Source organism: Tetrao urogallus, assembly GCF_951394365.1.
Source record: "Tetrao urogallus genome assembly, chromosome: 12".
Lineage (NCBI taxonomy): Eukaryota > Metazoa > Chordata > Aves > Galliformes > Phasianidae > Tetrao > Tetrao urogallus.
The window spans coordinates 4,481,713-4,499,471 of NC_136825.1; the positions used below are offsets into that span (position 1 = coordinate 4,481,713).

Below are 17,759 nucleotides of genomic sequence, written 5' to 3' on the forward strand. Positions count from 1 at the left end.
TTTACATTTTTCCAGATCACTATATCAACTTCCAGCTTTCTCTTCCACTTACTAGCAGGTATGAGGTAGCTCTGTATAGTTAAGCAGCTTAGCTTTTAAGGGCTGATGGGAGCATTTCATATGGGTGTGGAACTTTAAACAAACACAACAATTAGGTCTACTTGGAATAGCTGAGATTAACCCTGGTGTATGTAAACAGGTGGGCAGGATGAGTATGATACAATAATTACAGGCATCACATTAGTCTCCAAAAGAAGTACCTCAAACAATCACACTAAAAGAATAATAATTATTAAAAACAAAGCAATTCAAAACTATTAAATGTATCTAGAGGAACACAGTGTGTTTTCCCATCTAATGACTTCTTGTGTTTCTCATTTTCCTTATTCTTACTGTCGTGTCTCTGTTGTCATTGTAAAGACCTCCGGCTTTAATGCTCATACAATGATATCTTTGATGGATAAGCTTTATCTCACTTTCACATGTGTCCAGTAACAGTATACATCAACTTTATCTTCTCTGCTCAAGAAGAAAGCAATACTATCATATCCTCTCTTCAAACTGACTTTACATGGAATGACGGTTATACAACAGGCCTCACAATGGCCACTGCAGTGATTCAGTACCAACATTTGGTGTGTGTGTCCACAGACACAATCGCCATTATGTAGGCCATTTGTTCCATGTACTACTACAGCTGTTGTTGCAAACAGAATAGAGGAAGGAGGAATACTGATGACGTGACAACTCAAGCTTTTGAAAAAGGCAGCAAAAAGAGCGTTGATGTGATAAGCACAACCGGTGCCACACCGGGCACTAAGCTGAGAATGTGGCTTGGGATCACAGTTCTAATTTCTCTTGCTGTATGTTTGGCTATGGAGGAGGCAACTGAGGAAGAAATCCCTTGCTCAAAACATCAGCTAGCTTTCAACCACTCATGCTATGAGTTTGTTAGACTGCAACGTACATTCACAAGTGCCCAGAGGTGGTGTGAGAGAGGAGGGGGGCACCTTGTCTTTATTGAAAATGAGGAGACTCAAGAATTCTTGCAGAAACATATTGCTGAAGATCAGGAATGGTGGATAGGACTGATTTCAGACTCCTTGCTGAATGAAACTACTGACGGTAGGTGATTTTAAAATCTTGTCTTCTTTAGAACTATCAGCCTGTGATGCTTACCTACCGTGACAACAAATGCAATCTATCCTACTATAGACGTCTGCTGAAAAGCCACTGTCTTTTGTTGCTGTAACTTTAGATTTGTATTAAGATATTTTAATTGTCCGCTTCACTTCTCAGTTGTATGCTGTCACCATTTGCATTTGATCTTGCTCTTGTAAACACACATTAGATCAGCTTGCTGACCCAGTGAAAAATATGTGCTGGGTTGGTTTTCCAGTGGACAAGCAAGCTAAGCATCATGCTGGGAAATGCTGCAAGATCTGATGCAAGGGAAATGGTGGAATCTTGAGGCTGAGAGTCTGGGTGGAAACAGCAGTGTCTATTTTAGTGGTTATGTCAGATTTCATGTAAAACTAAATTGAAGATCTCTATTCAGACAAAACTGCCTTTCCTTCAGTAGGAGCGAGGATGCAGATTTGTTCTGCAGACTCTGACTCTAGTTGTTTTCCTGTGGGAAATAAACACTCAGGAAATGTATATTTTGTTGACAGGGTCAATTATTTGGCTGGACACCTCAGATGTAAGCTACAGTAACTGGTACAAGGATCAGCCATCTCCTTTCTCATCTGTGTGTGGATACATCCTGAAGAATGCCAAGTATCAGTGGGGTGTGACTGAAAACTGCAGCCAGGAATTTGACTTCATTTGTGAGTTTGGTAAGATGGAACTAAGAAGTGAGCTTACTCTATTCACAATTGTGCATAAATTGTCTTGCTTCTTTCAAAGTGGCTGAGCAACAACCTGAAGTTTATTAAAAGTGAGCAAGCAAAAAACCATACAAGCCCAATAGTGCTCTTTTTCCACTTCGTTGGAGATCTGAACTGAAGGAAAGAAGAATCCTAAAATCACCGGGTTTCAGAATGGTTACAAATATGAACTCACCTACCTATGTGATTGCTCTTAAATTCCTAATCATAAATATGGGCCAAAGCAAGCCCATCCAAATAATTTCCATTCATCACGGAAGCAAAAATACAGCCAGGCTTCCAGTGATACTCGTTCTAGCAGTCTGAAGTAAGCAAATGTGAGAGCAAGTTTTTCTTGTTTCTTCTCAGATCCTTCCATCAGTTGAAGTTCAAGGGCTTCCCTGGGCCAAGGATACAGACAAGAGCCTGTTCTTCCTTGTGCTCAGACAGAAAAAGTACGGTCATTGCATCCCTTAAACTGCTTGGAACAAACAGTCCTGGAAAGGAATGCTGGCAGTATTATCCCATTTGACATATAGATAAGAGGGGAATTTGTGTTTCTTGCATTTTGCACATAAACCAAGTACTTTAAACTGTAACTAGATCTAAGGTCACAAGCACTCGATGGCAAGTCTGGCTGTAGACTCATTAATACAGTCTTCAAATCCAATATACAAGTACAGGTTACCACAAGCCATAGCAGGGCTATTGCAATGGTCTGACATAATTAACGAGTCATTCCATAAACAGCAAAATGAATAATGCTTTGTTTCCTGTCTTGATCTTCTGTTTCATATCCCCACCCCATCCTTCTCCCCAGTCCCCCTGCTCACTCCTATATCCCCAGCATTTCCTGTCTTTCCAAATACTTCTCCCTCTGTCCCCATGGCTCTGCAGCAGCTTCAAAGCATCAGCTGTCCCTGCTGGCCCTCATCATAAATTGGGGTATAATTTCTACTCATAAGAGAGACACTGATGCAGTTCTTTCTCTTTCATCTAACTATTGGTTTTCGTGAATTTTTAGGGTTTATATCTATACATCAAATTTGGCTGAAGATGACTAACATTAAAAATGACTGGGGGAGTGGAAATTGGCAGACAGTACAATTCCTTCAGCTGATTTTCCTTGCAAAAACAGATTACAATTATTTTTTTCCATTGCAATCACGGTAGACAACTATCTGTTTTTAAGGAAGCTACCATCTGTTACCATAGGATCTGACTTAAAGCCCATTAAATTCAATGAGAGTTTGCATTATTGAGCAACAATGCCCTGCCCTACATCCATCTTTTCATTACCAAGGAAACTGAGAACAGATTGAGGTAATTGCAGCCTTGTTTTCAGTATCTACAGCCTATGTCCATTAATGCACATACATGTTTCAATAATAATGTAGACTCCTCTTTTATTAGCTTTGCGTGCAAGGAATTTGAACCACAACCCTAAAGAAACTGGGACTACATTCTATCATTAATTCCTCTGGGTGCTGAATGTTTAGAAGTTTGTGCAGCCTCACTGCTTCAGTTTGCCTCTGTAAAATGGGCATAGTGATATTTAAGTCCCTCACACCCAGGTACGGTGAGGCTTGATTCACACCAAGTATGAAACTTCATATGAAATGTGTAGGTAGCTCCTATAGTGGTGTCACTATTTGAAGTGAATCTCTCTGATTCCTTGTAACTATGCACATTTGATGACCTGAGATATATTTCTAAAAGCATCTAACCAGAGACAGCATTCTGCCTTCATTCTTTGACTCTGTTCTAGAATGATGTGTGCTTCTCAACTTAAGCAGAAGCCTTCCTTAGTTCAATTCACTACTCTTATTATTTCACCCTACCAATTGGTGCTCTGTGAATTAGGAGTCTGCCGTAGTAAAAGTATACATATTGAACCAGCACAAAGGAACACACATCTGGTTCTATGCATTTTCATATGTAGATTTACTAAGACAGCAAATACTATGAGAACTCTCTATGCCAAGTAAAGAACAAATAAATGGAAGAGATAATAGCCTGTATTATAATTTAACTGCAAATTATTTTCCAAGCTTATTTAGAGAGCTCTAATCTGTAAACTGATCATGTTGCTATAACTACAGCCAGGCTTAGATTTAGCTTTAAATAACAGTAGCAACAATTACTGCAGTGTGAAAAAACTGGCTCTGTTAATCAAGGTGCTTAAGGGGAATGATCAAAACAGCAATTGGAGGACAATGTCTTTAATACTGAGACAGCTGAAACAAAAACATTCTTTTGCAACGCTCTCATGTAAGAGCTTTTCATCCTCCTCTTCAGGTACTACATACCCTGATTGCTAAAGGATCCCAAGAAATCTGAAGGGTAATTAACTGCCACAGAATAACCCAAGAATGAGGTGTTTGCTTTTAGAAATATGACCTTACTCATTTGAACAGTTCTGCTGAATGGAGCCCATTGAATATCAGAAAGGAATAAAGATGTCTTTGTAACAGAAATGGGATCAGGTCCTGCACTTTATATGCAAACACTTTTCTGATGCAATTACCTGAATATCATGCAAATCACACACCGCCACAAGGCTTTCTGAAGTAAGATGTGATCAGAAACCTGCCAGTACTGCAGGTCAAACAAATGCTGTATGTTTTTCACAAATGTGTATTTACTCTTTTCAATGGCAATATTTTCTTTTATTAAATATGTTACCAAATTTTTGTTTAAGGTGGTAAAAAGCATAAATCTATTCTTTTGGATTTTAAAAATGGAAAAGTGTTTGATGCTTTCTTCTTTTTTCCACTTTTGGTATTGCTTAATTTAAGAGGGAGAGAAGGAGAGAAAGAGAAACAAAAGGGGAAAAAAAAGAATATGCAGGAGAACTCCATAAGATTTTGTTTTTGAAATTCAGAAAGTGAAATCAGATTTTTTTTTTCCCTATTAGAAAATGGCCAGAGCATTGCTTGTGATAATTACAATGCCACCATACAGTGTGGATCAGGAGAAGTTATTCAGATTGGAGAGTCATCCTACGGAAGGAAGACCCCTCACTACTGTGTATTGGAGGCTCCTCCCCAGAATGACACGGAGGAAGAATGTAGCTGGATCAGTGTCAAAGAAGAAGTGGCAGGTAGTGTCTTATGGCATGGAGGTTTGCTGTGGGATTTTGTCTAGAACTCAGAAACAAGATACTAATGCATTTCTACCTTCGTTTCTGTGATTGTCTCTCACCTAAATTATGATGGCTACAGAGAAAAACACTAATCCATATAAACTTCCTTCCAGGACAGTGTCATGGTCTCCAGGCCTGCCAGGTGGCAGCAGATGGCACTTTCTTTGGAGATCCGTGTCCAGCTTCTGGAAGCTACTTGTCCATTCAGTACCACTGCAAGGAGGGTAAGTGTGAGAGGGCTGTCAGTATCAGTACCTGCTCTTCACTAGGCTGTAACACTATGAGTGTAATATTTTTCTCAAAAATCTCTGCTCCATCCTCCAACCTGGAATGTTCTTCCTTGAACACTCAAAATACTGAAGACATAACAATGTAATTTCTTTGTCCTTACTGACAGCTCTAGAGGGTTTTTGATAGGATAAAAAGCCAGGAAATCCATACACATAAAATACACAAATAAAATTGTATTCCAACATGAATATTGACCAGCTGATACGGAGAAGAATCAGCTCCTGATCACTCCACTAATGCATTCAAATTGACAGCAGTGTCAACTCTGATTTGAAGAAGGCCAGTTCTCACCAATGCATGAAAATCTACTGACTTAAGCAAGAAATGTAGACAAAATGGCACTGAATTCTGTCGTGTTTTACAGGTCTGCAGCTGATTGTAACAGACACATGTTTTATCTTTGAAAACATCACAATCACTTTGAACTGGCTGCTCTCTCCATACTCTGGCAACCTTTCCTGCATCATTAGCACCGGAGATGGCCACACTGTGGATCCTTACTACCCTCTAACGTAAGATATATCCTTTATACATCATCAGACAAATTCCCTGGATAGAACAGAAAAATTAAGGGCATTGTTTTAGTGTGAAGAGCCTCGTCCACCTCCTGAGTGCAGGAGACATGAGTCAGGTCAGAAATTTGACAGCTGTGACTACTGCTGCCACATAAGGCTGGAGACTTGCCAGGACAGTTTTCCACAAGTGGCCATTCTCTTTCTGTTCTAGACTGCTCAGCAATGTCACACATAGATATGCATCTCCTGGGGAGTTTGTTGTTTTTGTGGAATGCAGCACCAGCGAGTGGCATGTGACAGCACAGAAGCGGGTGATGGTTCAGGACAAGATGGATGAGCTAAGCATTACTGGCTGCTACAGCCATCATGAGTCTGGGAACGGCTCTCACTGCCGAACGCTGTATGGAGAGTTGTTGTGGATTCAAGTTGAACTCAATGGAGGTAAGGGTAATTAGTCTGTGTGGTTTAAATAGCAACCTAGATACTAACCTAACCATGGAATGGAAGTAGGATTTTCATTACAGAAAACACTCTTTTTTTCCCCCCTCTAATTGTTGCCTTTCTGCAACTGAACGCTCCAAGCTCTATTGGAGGGATTCTTTCCCAGAGGGATTACACCACTTTGAACATAAACATAAACCTTTTTCCCTCTCCACAAATCTAACAAAGCGTGACCTCGACTTTAGTCACATGAATCGACATGGAGCCAGTAGTAATATTGCTGCATTTGAAGTTAGGAATCCACAGAAATGCCTCTCCAACTGAGGGTAAGAGGATTTCACACTAAGCGGGTCATATTTGCTATTGTATATTTTGTTCTCACGTTGGGCTCCTGGAATTTGCATGTTTAAAAAGTTAAATTCAGTAGCATTTGAATTCTCTTGACTGCCTTCATGCTCACAGCAGAAAATGTGACAGACTTCCATAGCGAGCCTAGATGAGCACAAAAACACTTGAAAGTGACTTTATCCAAAACAACTGCATTGCTGCAGTATTGTTATGACTCTAGAAATGCTTACATTTTGTATGAAACAGAATGGGATTGCCTATTATGCAAGCTGTGAGAAATTTTGAACTGTCTTTTTACAGGTAGCGGAGTGACCTACATTGTAATAGCAAATAACATGACTCTTATTGAGTCCAGTGCAGAGGAAGGAATTGCCCCTCACAACCTGACACTTGACAGTGCTGCTCAAGAGCTGCTAGGCCCTGGGGTACATCAGCTGGAAATCCGAGTGTCCAGCAACACAACTGCACCAGAGATCTCGGAGAGCATCGCTGTTCACCTAATTGAGCCAGTGTCTGGCCTTCAGGCTGTATTAGCTTCTCACACGCTGCAGCTGGGGGAGAATTTGGAGATAAATGTCTCTGTGTCTCATGGTGCCCCAGCTAAGATGAGGTTTGAAGTGGTTGGATCAAATGAAACTCGTGCTCACCAGGAAGACTGCCCTCAAGGGGAACCTCAAACATACATCATTCCCATGCACTCTGAAGGTACAGGATGCTGACTTATGTGTTTCTAAGATGCTCCTTTTTGTTCACATATATAACTTTCCAAGTTTATACCTCATTTCACACTATTGTGATAGAAATTCTGAGGAGTTCTTAGCACTCCTCAGAAGGAGAGGAGTGCTAAGAAAAAAAAGGGAGCTCCATCCTCACCTGCACATCAGTCTCCAGCACATAGTTTTTATTGGACTTAGGAATCAGCTTTTTAGCATTTTTTCTTCCCATTATTAAACAATCAAAGCCTTTAAAACATGGGACTAGCAAGATTGTCTTTAAGAGATTATTCACTGGCAGAAGACAAAAAAAAAAAAATCTCCTTCAATGAATTATTCAAATTCCATGCAAAAGCTGGCACACCAGAAGCTAATTATGATTTTGTTTTATGTTTTAAGATTTTCAACATTAGAAGCTTTCTTGGGCCTCCTTATACCCATTTGAACATCCCATCCCCTCAGGTAGAAAATCTCAAACAAGACAGCTGCTTTCCTAAGTGGAAAACTCATCAACAAACAAATAAAATTAACCAAGAGAAAATAATAGAATTTTCTTTATGAGCTTTATATCATAAACGTGATGGTCCGGTCCATTGACATACTAGTTTGGACATTTGTCTTTCCTAGGTACTTTCCTAGTGAAAGTGGTGGCCATGAATGCTTTCTCAAATGTGAGTCTGGATATTGGGTTCATCAGTGTGCTGGCAAACAGTTCTCCTAAAGAAGGTAATTGCGTTAATCTGACAGTGCTGGTTTTGACCACACGTCTTTTTGCAATCAGAGCACTTCATGGAGTGTTTATGGTTTGCATCTAGTAATTTCTTCCTTTCCAGCAACAGTGCTGAAACTTTTGAGGAGGCTTCTTCCTGATGACAGCAAATTCCCAGGCTTTGAAGTGCTCATTAATTAGCACTACTCTCTATGTATTACACATTGCACATTTGCTGTTTGTCCTCAAGTTTAATTAGTGCAGTGCATGTCCTGGGATATACTTAGGAAATATCTGTATCACAGCAAATCACATCAGTTGCTGTCAGTAAACATTTCTAGATGGCAAGTCCTTACATTTACAAAAGCAGAATATACCAGGAATAAAGTGACTTTAGAATTAATCCCATTGAAACCTTTCCAGTACTTTCCCTCATTTCTTCTTTGTACATCAGTTAAATTTCATCACCTCATGTGAATTTCATCTACACCATTATGACTGAAGAATAGCAATGATCTTACTTACAGTATGTGACTATCTAGTTAGAGTTTCACCTACTGAAACTAAATTGCTTATCACAATGACTGTTTTTTGTAACAGATCCTGCAAAGGAAAAAGACACCTCTAAAACAAATACCCAAATGACCAAAGTAAGTATTATTTGAAGATCTTTCTTTAAAATTGAAATGCATTACATAAGAGTTTGGGAATATTTAGCCACATGTCGTTCTTCTATGCCATCTGTTGCAATTCCTACAGCAGATACTCACACGCTACCACTGGTTAAGGAAAGAGCATTTAAACCACAGATGCACACAGAGTGATCCGGTGTCTAAATTTTCAGACCTTTTTCATTTATTTATGAAATAATGTATGTGTTTATACATGCCATTGTCCTAGCTGGTATATTTACTTATTTTTTAGGGTCACCAAAGAAAAAACAAAATACATATTAAACCAAGTCGCCACGTGGATCCTTTCACAACTATTACTCTTGGCTGGCCAGATAACAATGATAATTCCAGTTTTCTCTGGTCCTGTGGTATGTGAATTTCCTGAAGTTTTTCCACCAATTTTTATTTCATGAGTGACAAACTTACTGTCAGGCCGGACCAAGTTGTGATATTCTGACTGATGGCTTAGTTTCTGCCTGGCATTAAAAGTTTGCCATTCACTGTGCATGAAGAATGCCCCTGTACCTTATTCTGGCTTTAACACCCAACTAATCATGTTATATAACGCTGCATGGTACGCAGTTCTGTTTTTTTCCCAAAGATAGATCCGAGGTTTGAATTTGTCAAGATCTACCCATCCTAAGCCTTTACTCTCACAGCCAAGAGTTAATTCCAAGGGACTTACATAGTCAGGTATTTGAAAGGTATATGTCTCAATAGAACAGCAATAGTTGACATCAAACATGATGCAAAAACATTTATGGCTGAAAACTGGATTTAGAGCGCCCATGTTCTGTCCTCACATTTTTCCTTGATCTCTTATATAGTTACAAATAAATCAGTCTGAACTTTGGTTACCCCCTCTATAAACTGGGTTAAGGAAACCTGTGGTTCTATAAAGGTCTTTGAAACCTGTACCAGGTAAGACCCTTATAAGTGACGTGGGATGTTATAACTATTCAAGCTATAAAAGAAATGTTCATGCAGGAGCTTGCTGGCCTGAATGGGATGAATGTGTGCAGCACCGGATAATCCTTACCAGCCAACAAGAGGTGCAAATCCCACCTTCCTGCCTTCCTCCTCCGAAGTCAGCAGTGACTGTGAGGGTCACAGTGCGAAGCCACGGGAATGAAGAGAGGCAGGACGAGCAGTGCCTCTATGTGACTGCAAAACAAGATCTACACCTAGAAATCAGGTCTGTTCTCAAACTTGAGCATTCTCTACTTAATATCACTACACAAACCTAGTGCAGGACCACGTGTATCATTATTAATTACAATTATGATAATTTATTGATTATTACAAATTTATTTATTACCATCGAAGGAATTAAAGATAATGGGCCTAGCTGCATTTTTCCAGGCTGCATTTCTGCACATAATCCCTTTATAAACTGAATAATATTCTTCCCAAAACCACTTTGGCATTTTAACCCCCTCTACCTTTTATCAGCTTTGGAGATTTCCATATGCAAACTTAATTGAAATGATGGAAATAAAAGTAAAAAATAGGTCTGAAATTCCTACTAGACACCCAGAGACACAATAATGCTTTAAAAAATCTGGTCCTTGGGAATCTGGGGCCTCGCTGAAGATCAATGGCATTTCAATGATTTGTTAATATAATCCTTTCAGGAGGTTAAATAGAGCTAGGATTTACTTGAGAGCTTGAATGAACATAAAGAGAGTGTGGATTCTGCTCTTCAGTCAGTGCTGAAAATAAAAACGAAGGTTTCTAAAACTCTTGCTGCAAAATGAAGTATTTCACTATTTGTGAGTCACTTGTATATATATCATGGGGATTTTGCAGATGTTCATTAAACAAGGTTAAAACAACTGACATCGAGGACTGCGACTTCTCATCCAGTTACTACTTGTAGCTACTGTCTTACTTCCCTACAGGTGTGAGGCAAACTGCAAGCCAGTGAATGCTAGTGAGGAAGTTGTTTTGAATGTGTCTGGACAGAAGGACTCCCAGGACATGTACTATAACTGGTACTTAGATAACACGTTCCAAAGCAAGGTGAGAGCAACAGATTTGTCAGAAATACTACCAATAAGCATCTATTAAGAGGAAAAGACACACAGCCTCAGAGTGGTGCTTTGTCACAGGGGAGCTTTGGGAATCAGGGAAGACCAAGGCGTGGTGGTGCCGTGTTTGGGAGCAGTTATAATAGCATCAAATTGCCACCCCACTTCTGCAGCCCAGCTGAAATAGCAAACCATCTTTGCTGTGCAAGAAATCACAGCAAAGAGCCTCTCCTGTCATGTTTTCTTTTCTGTCTGGCTTTCCAGTCTACACCCCTCCCTCCAGCCTGCAGCCTGACTGGTTTCCGTCAGAACTCTTTGAATTTGCTTCAAAGCAACACATCCACGTTGATAATGAACAGCTCCTTCTTGCAGACGCATGGAGAAGCTTTTCAGATTAAAGTAACAGGTAGGGGCAAGCAGGGTTTGTTAGACTACTTTGAGATAGTCTCGCCACCATGACATCATACAGATGTTACATACAGGTAGCCTCGCTGACAAGCAATTCTACAAGTTTAGAGGTATTACTTTACTTATGGGTTCCTTAAAATAATTAAGTTTTTTCTGGGCTGTTACATGGCAGGACAAATTCCGTTCTTTCCAAGAACGTTGGAACGTTGGTTTCTCCAAGCTGTTAATAATTTTGTTAAGGCTCATCTGAAAATAACATTATGTTGAATACTTGATCAAATAGTGGAATTTTAGTTACAATGCAAAAACTACTGTGCTCTTAACAGTTCTTCTCTTCTTATGGCTGATTCAGTAGTGGGATTCCACTTCTGATTAGGCCCACTATTAGGTTTGTGAAGCCTGAACAAACCACATCATTGCCATGATAGGTAAGATGTCTGCAGATCAGTGCTGCTGCAGCACGATCACTGCTGACGTTGTGCTCCCTCCCCTCCCAGCACTGACTCAGCGTGCTTACGGGGAACAAACCTACCTTGTCAGCACCGTGCCTCCGCCCCAGGTCCCCAGCTGTGCTGTGTCTCCCAAGCAGGGATCTGTGCTCACCACTTTCACAGTCTCCTGCAGCACTCCATGCTCTGTGGATTCGTGCCAATCAAGACATAGCACACAGCTCAACTACTGCTTGTATCTGAACTCAAGTAAGTCCTGAGGTGAACTGTTTGACTAAGTACTTCTTCACATTTCTGGCAAGCACTGTTACTGCTGTTAGTAAGAGCAAAGGCACAGCCTGCTTCTGCTCTTTGTCTACATATAAGCCAGTCAGGTCTGCACAATGCAAACCCACAAAGCCCTGTTCTTAGATAGCAGGAGGTGTCTGTGTGATGTCTGTTAGGTAACAACACCTTTCCTATTTCAGATTCTCTCCTTCACTGTGGCCCAGACCCTGAACTCTTCCCAGTTTATCTCCCACTTGGAGAAGAGGAAAATAATTTCATTTTACACGTGACAATTACTATTAGCAACAGTTTTGGTGATACAGTTCACACCAATGCTTCGGTGAAGGTACACACAAGAAATACTTTATTTCAAGGTGTTCCAAGTTGATGTTAACCTGTGAATCGCTTTTGGAACTTCTTCCCATTTTGTATTTATTATATGTCTGTGACTGTACAATAATCGCCATTTCCCTGTCTAATTGAGGCTATTCTCAGTGGACTCAAAGTAGTTGAGAGACTTCCACTGTTCTTTTTCTAGGACAGAGTTTTAAAAGATGACCTATTTGGACATTGGGTAACAAAAGCTGTATTTAGAGAGTCTGGAGTTATTCTCTAGTAGGTCCCAGAAAACTCCTGCTTTTGCCTGCCCAGCAGATTCCTATCAGGCTGGTAGAAGTCTATGCTTTTCCCCATGCTTCACATCTTAAAATGACAGAAATTTGTCACAGATTGATAACTGGGTGTTTTCCTACATTTGGACATTTCTAAAGATGTCCCGTTGTATTTTAGAAAGCAAAAAACATTCAATAGGGTTTTAACAACAGCATGAATCTGTTCCATCTGTGCAAGACCATGACTTCAGCACTTAGTCAAAGGACCCAAGAAGACAGCAAAGCTGTCTGGAGAATTTAATACAAAATAAAACACACAAAAAAACCCCAGTAACATAGTTTTCTGTCCCACTCTGACTAGGCTGCCAATGACATGATTGCAGAAACTGTTCAATGACAACTACAATTGTTAGCGATGTTAAGAGCATATCTGATTTCCTCATCAGGTTATACAAGCAGATACAATCGATGGGAACCTGACCCTGCAGACCATTGTATCTGAGAAGGCAAACACCATCCTAAAAGATGGGAACAACAGCATGAGTCTTTTCCAGCTGTTTAAGTCAGTGACTTCAGTCCTTAATCATGAAACCCAAGAGGAAAACTTTAACATATCTTTACAGACAGACACACGAAAAGAGGTGAGCCAGACACTTGTTTTCTTGCAGTATGGTGCACTATAATGGACTCTTCGTATTCTTTGGCAGCTCTTAAGTAACAAAAACCTCATATATCAGCTCCTCAAATCAATGGAGGTTTCAAGTTTCTGGTATCCATCTCAGTGTTTGGCACGGGTTTTGGCTGTTAATCACTACTTGCCCAAGCAAAAAATTTCTTTTATCATCCATCAGTAAAGGAACACATTCACAATTCTTACTGCAATCACTTAAACTAATTTGGAAAAGTCTTTTTAAACTTACAGTTAATTTGATTTAGAAAAAAAATTAATAAATTGCCTTTCCTCTAAAAATTTCCCCTGGAGCTCTAGGTAGCAAGTAATTTTAGTTTATTCCTTTCAGCTACAAGCTTATGTTTCAGATACAAGCTTATATTTGCACTGTGCTTTGCATGCTCAGGTGAAAAGATCTAGATAAATGCAACGTATCCTTCAGTTATGATTTTTTATTTGAACATGGCTCTGCTTTCTCAGGAAGTGGAATTTACGTGGTAATTCACACGCATCTGAGAAGTAATTGCTCACTCCTGATCTGTGTTAAATGTGAAAATTCTCTGTGTTGGAAGGAAACACAAAACTCTTTTGGTTACACAGCTACTAAGGCAAGTGGCACCTTCTCAGCAGACCTAACATCCTTTCACATGATCCTTGAGGAGTGCTATTCTACCACATATTTCACAGCAAGCCTGGCTGTCAATATATAGCACTATTTGCACGGTCTTAATTAGCATCTTAATCTTTCACCTAATTACCCCTTTCCATTCCAAGCTCCGAGGGCTAATGCTGGCAACTCTCTCTGCTGTTAACGTAACATCAGTACAAACTGCTCTTAAGATGTCAGAAGTACTGAAAGAAATCACTTACAGGACTGAAGAGCTGTCTGTCTCAGCACAGGTAAGAAGCAATTCGTCCTCTGTCTCCATACACTAGCAGTACAGACTCTTTTGAACCCTTCTAACCTTGGAAGAATGTCAGTGCCTTACAGTTATCTGTTCTTTGCTCATTTCTTTTTATAACTGTACCAGCATGTATGTCTTGACCAGCAGGGAATACATTCTACTGTTTTGAGTAAGCAAATCTGGAACCACAAACACTGACTCAGCAGCCACTGCAACCCTATGGTTATATCCTATAACTGGCTGGCTATGACTGGCCAGCCAGTTGCATTCTCTGATACATCTTAAGATGGAAACCTTAACTTTCAGTGAGCAGGCAGCATGGCAGGAACATGGCAGCACAAACAGAGGAACCAAGCACAAATGTTAAGACTAGCCTTGCAAAAGTGTTCCTTGAGTCTTGAATACAATATGACATTAGCAGATAATGCTATTTGTGTTTAAGGAGTAAAAAGTAAGCACATGGAAGAGCAGAATAAACTGTCACTGCGGAAATTTTACAAATAAACTGGCAATGAGAAAGTTGTCCTGATTTCTGGTACATTATACAGCTATAGCAAGACAATGGCCTGGGAGCATTTCAGCAGTATGTGTTTAATTTCAGCAGGACAAGAATATAGCTCAGATTCAGCATTCATTCTACAGGAGGCTGCTATGCATTCGCAGACTGTGGGAATGGACATGTACGAGCTTGCACTGAATTTGCTTGGCTCTCTCACCCTGGGCTATTATGCTGGCCAGTGCTTTCACAATCACAAAGTAATCATTAGCTTTGTTTGGGCACAAAATAAAAACTGTAAGATTCATTCTCGTTAGGCATTTAGCATAGCACAAGGCCAAAGGTATTACTTGCTGATGATCCAGCAGGCTATATGGGAATTAAGATTGAAATGCACATGCATTTGAGTGTGGTTATATTTTGGACTCATCACTCTGAAGTATAACCTGATTTACTACATTACTGTACACCTGAAATGTACCCTGGCCCAGTGTTTGAATGACAAGTCTCTTTCAAATATTATTCATCTTGTTTTTATGGGGTGAATCTGTGGAAGCAGGCTGCACTTTTCAGGTCTGTATTACACATTAGTATGTTATCTAGTAGTATACCATGTTTATTAGTGTTTGAAGTGTTAGCCCAGCACAGGTAATTACAGTAAAACAGCCTTAGCCACAAATAGTCCCATGGGATTACTTATGTTGCAATACTCAGTAAAAGACTCCATGGCACAATGTGTTGCTTTTGTCATTGGTAGTAATAAAACAGAGACTTCTCCACTTATTTCCCATGCAGGTGGAAGCCAGCAATACACTGAAGGATGTCAGCGCTTCCTTGCTCACTGTAAGCACAGAGGACAGCAGAGATGATCAGAAACTAACGGATGCAGCCAGCTACCTATTTAATGCAGTGAGCAATGTCCTTCAAGCCTCCACACAAAACAGAGCCACGAACACTACAGTGTCTGAGGCAGAGCAGGTAATTTTGATTCACCCCTGTTTATAGAAGACTGTGGCTGAACACCTACTTGCTTCTGAAGATTTTAAAGAGTTTTGCTGCCTTGCATTTTTAAATTGGCATCAGGTGGGGCACAGGACAGTGCACTGTAGAAGACAGGATCAGTGTTAAGGCCTCTATGGGATGACAAGTAGATGGATTGCAATAATTTTTTTCTCCAGATTTGGTTCTATCCCCTCCTTTTTCAAATTCCCCTCAGTTCAAGGAAGACTCAGGTATTCAGTATTCATGACTTGTTTCATTACTTCAGAGCTGAAATCTGTTCAGGTTTCTGCTTACTTTTTTTCAGAAAGCCCACTCTGATTTTCTATTCAGAATTAAGCAATGTGTTTCTTTTGTCCTAAGCCTTCCTATTTATATGCAAATTGTTTCCCTTTGTGTAATTCCTGGACTGAATACACTTTAGCTGTCAGTCCTGCAAAGGAATATGATATAAATCTAACCTCAGAGAAAATGCTACAAAGTGTTCAGACTCCCCCAGGATAACACAACAGTAACACAGCTAGCAGGTAATTAGCTCTTGCTTTTCAGACACTAAAATGTGCAGTGAAAGGGCATTAACATACACAAACACATAAATGTCTTGCGTGAAAATGGTATCATGTTTGTAGTCTTCAAATTTCAGTGCACAGAAGTTCTAAATATTAGATTTCCACTTACTGTAAGACATTTATTTGCAGTATGTTATGTTTTCATGAGAATTACAGAACTTGAATTGCTGACAAGTATAACTTTCTCTGAGATTAACAAAAACATCACCGAGTTTGGCAGTTTTATAAGACACAGTGAAAACAATACTTCATCATAAAAGGAACTAAGGGCCAATAATGAGCAACTTACTGATTCTGAGCAGCTCTGTTACATGTTCCCTCCTCTAATGCTTGTCTAGAGTTTGGTGTCCCAGCAACTCCTGAATACAGTTGAAAATCTGCAGAGCGCACTTCTGTTTGGGAAGGAACCAGATGATGAACCCATGGTCCTTACCACTCATTCTGCCACAATGTATATAAACAGGTAACAGTAACAAATGTCTGTCTGTCTGTCTGTCTGTCTGTCTATCTTCCCCAACCACTCCCCCAAGCTCCTGATAGGCACCCAAACTTTCCTCAAATAGAAACTACCCGACCACTCAAATTAATGCTGCAGCATAATGACAACTTCAACAGCATGATGAAGTTGCTAATTAATTGTAAGAACAGCTTGGACCCCAATTAACTTCAGTAACACCATCTTAAAAATTCTCATGTCGTGCTTTCTTCGACCAAAGAACAACTTACTAGCAGCTGCTTGCCTTTAAAAGGTAAGTTCTTTGTTATTTTCCAAGTGGCCAAGCTGCCAGTAATACGTGATATATGAAACTGTAACTAGATTGACAAGAGCAAATATAATCATAAGGAGCCTGATGAGCATTCTGCACTCCCAGCAGTCATCCCTGAGAGTCTGATTTTCATTCCCATTTAACTGTGTGTAGAAATCAAGAACATGTTCACACCTGGACCAGGTGCACCTTTTGCATAAGTACACCTAATTGGGTACAACTTCACAAACAGATATGCCAATTCCACCCCTTTTCCTGATGACTGTGTGGTAGTGTTATGTGGACTACTACATCAGAGACAATGTGCTAAGGTAGTTGCTGGCAGAGTCAGAAATAATTTTCCAGATAAGCTATACTCACAAAGAATACTTTTTGAGAGAGCTTTTTCTCTGTGTTTGAAGTTCATACTATTGACTGTCTGTATGTTGGTTTGTTTTCTGAGTTTTTATTTTCTTTCTCTTTTTTTCTGTTTCATTTGTGTCCAACTGGACTGGATAGATTAAAAACAGAAAATATGGACGGTACATCCATTAATATCTCCACTTCCAGCTCTGCCAGTTTTACTCTCCCAACTGCTTCCTCTCTTGGCATTTCAGAAGTTGATGATGAAACAGTGGATATAAGGGCAAGTAAACAGCTTTAATCTGACTCAATCTTACATTCTTGGTCAAGCAATTTTAGAGTCCTTTCTCCTTTTGCAATGAGTGTGCAAGCACACAAGTCATCCCTCCAGTCATTTTTGGTCAAAGAAGCTTTCACTTATCTTAATTGCAGGAAGCTGGCTGAGCAAACTTAAATTCCCCATCCCTCAGCCCCTCAAATGCACTCTTGCTTTAAACTTGCATGGTTAGAGAAGGTGATGGAATCAATGCTAAAAACTTATT

At 39.9% G+C, this 17,759-nt stretch overlaps 1 protein-coding gene across 1 annotated transcript in view; it reads left to right on the forward strand.

The window, feature by feature from the left end:
* LOC306950899 (polycystin-1-like protein 2) overlaps positions 1–17,759 on the forward strand; it is a gene marked incomplete at both ends in the record, with an annotated part of 38,426 nt that overhangs the window by 3,233 nt on the left and 17,434 nt on the right. Inside the window, 15 exons of the mRNA XM_079541297.1 lie at positions 714–1,125; positions 1,674–1,838; positions 4,786–4,971; positions 5,127–5,237; positions 5,669–5,816; positions 6,040–6,260; positions 6,909–7,313; positions 7,949–8,047; positions 9,692–9,899; positions 10,606–10,726; positions 10,999–11,140; positions 12,059–12,204; positions 12,916–13,110; positions 13,914–14,039; positions 15,336–15,518. Coding sequence (XP_079397423.1) covers positions 714–1,125; positions 1,674–1,838; positions 4,786–4,971; positions 5,127–5,237; positions 5,669–5,816; positions 6,040–6,260; positions 6,909–7,313; positions 7,949–8,047; positions 9,692–9,899; positions 10,606–10,726; positions 10,999–11,140; positions 12,059–12,204; positions 12,916–13,110; positions 13,914–14,039; positions 15,336–15,518 — 2,868 coding nt within the window. The remainder of the gene's footprint in view (positions 1–713; positions 1,126–1,673; positions 1,839–4,785; positions 4,972–5,126; positions 5,238–5,668; positions 5,817–6,039; positions 6,261–6,908; positions 7,314–7,948; positions 8,048–9,691; positions 9,900–10,605; positions 10,727–10,998; positions 11,141–12,058; positions 12,205–12,915; positions 13,111–13,913; positions 14,040–15,335; positions 15,519–17,759) is intronic.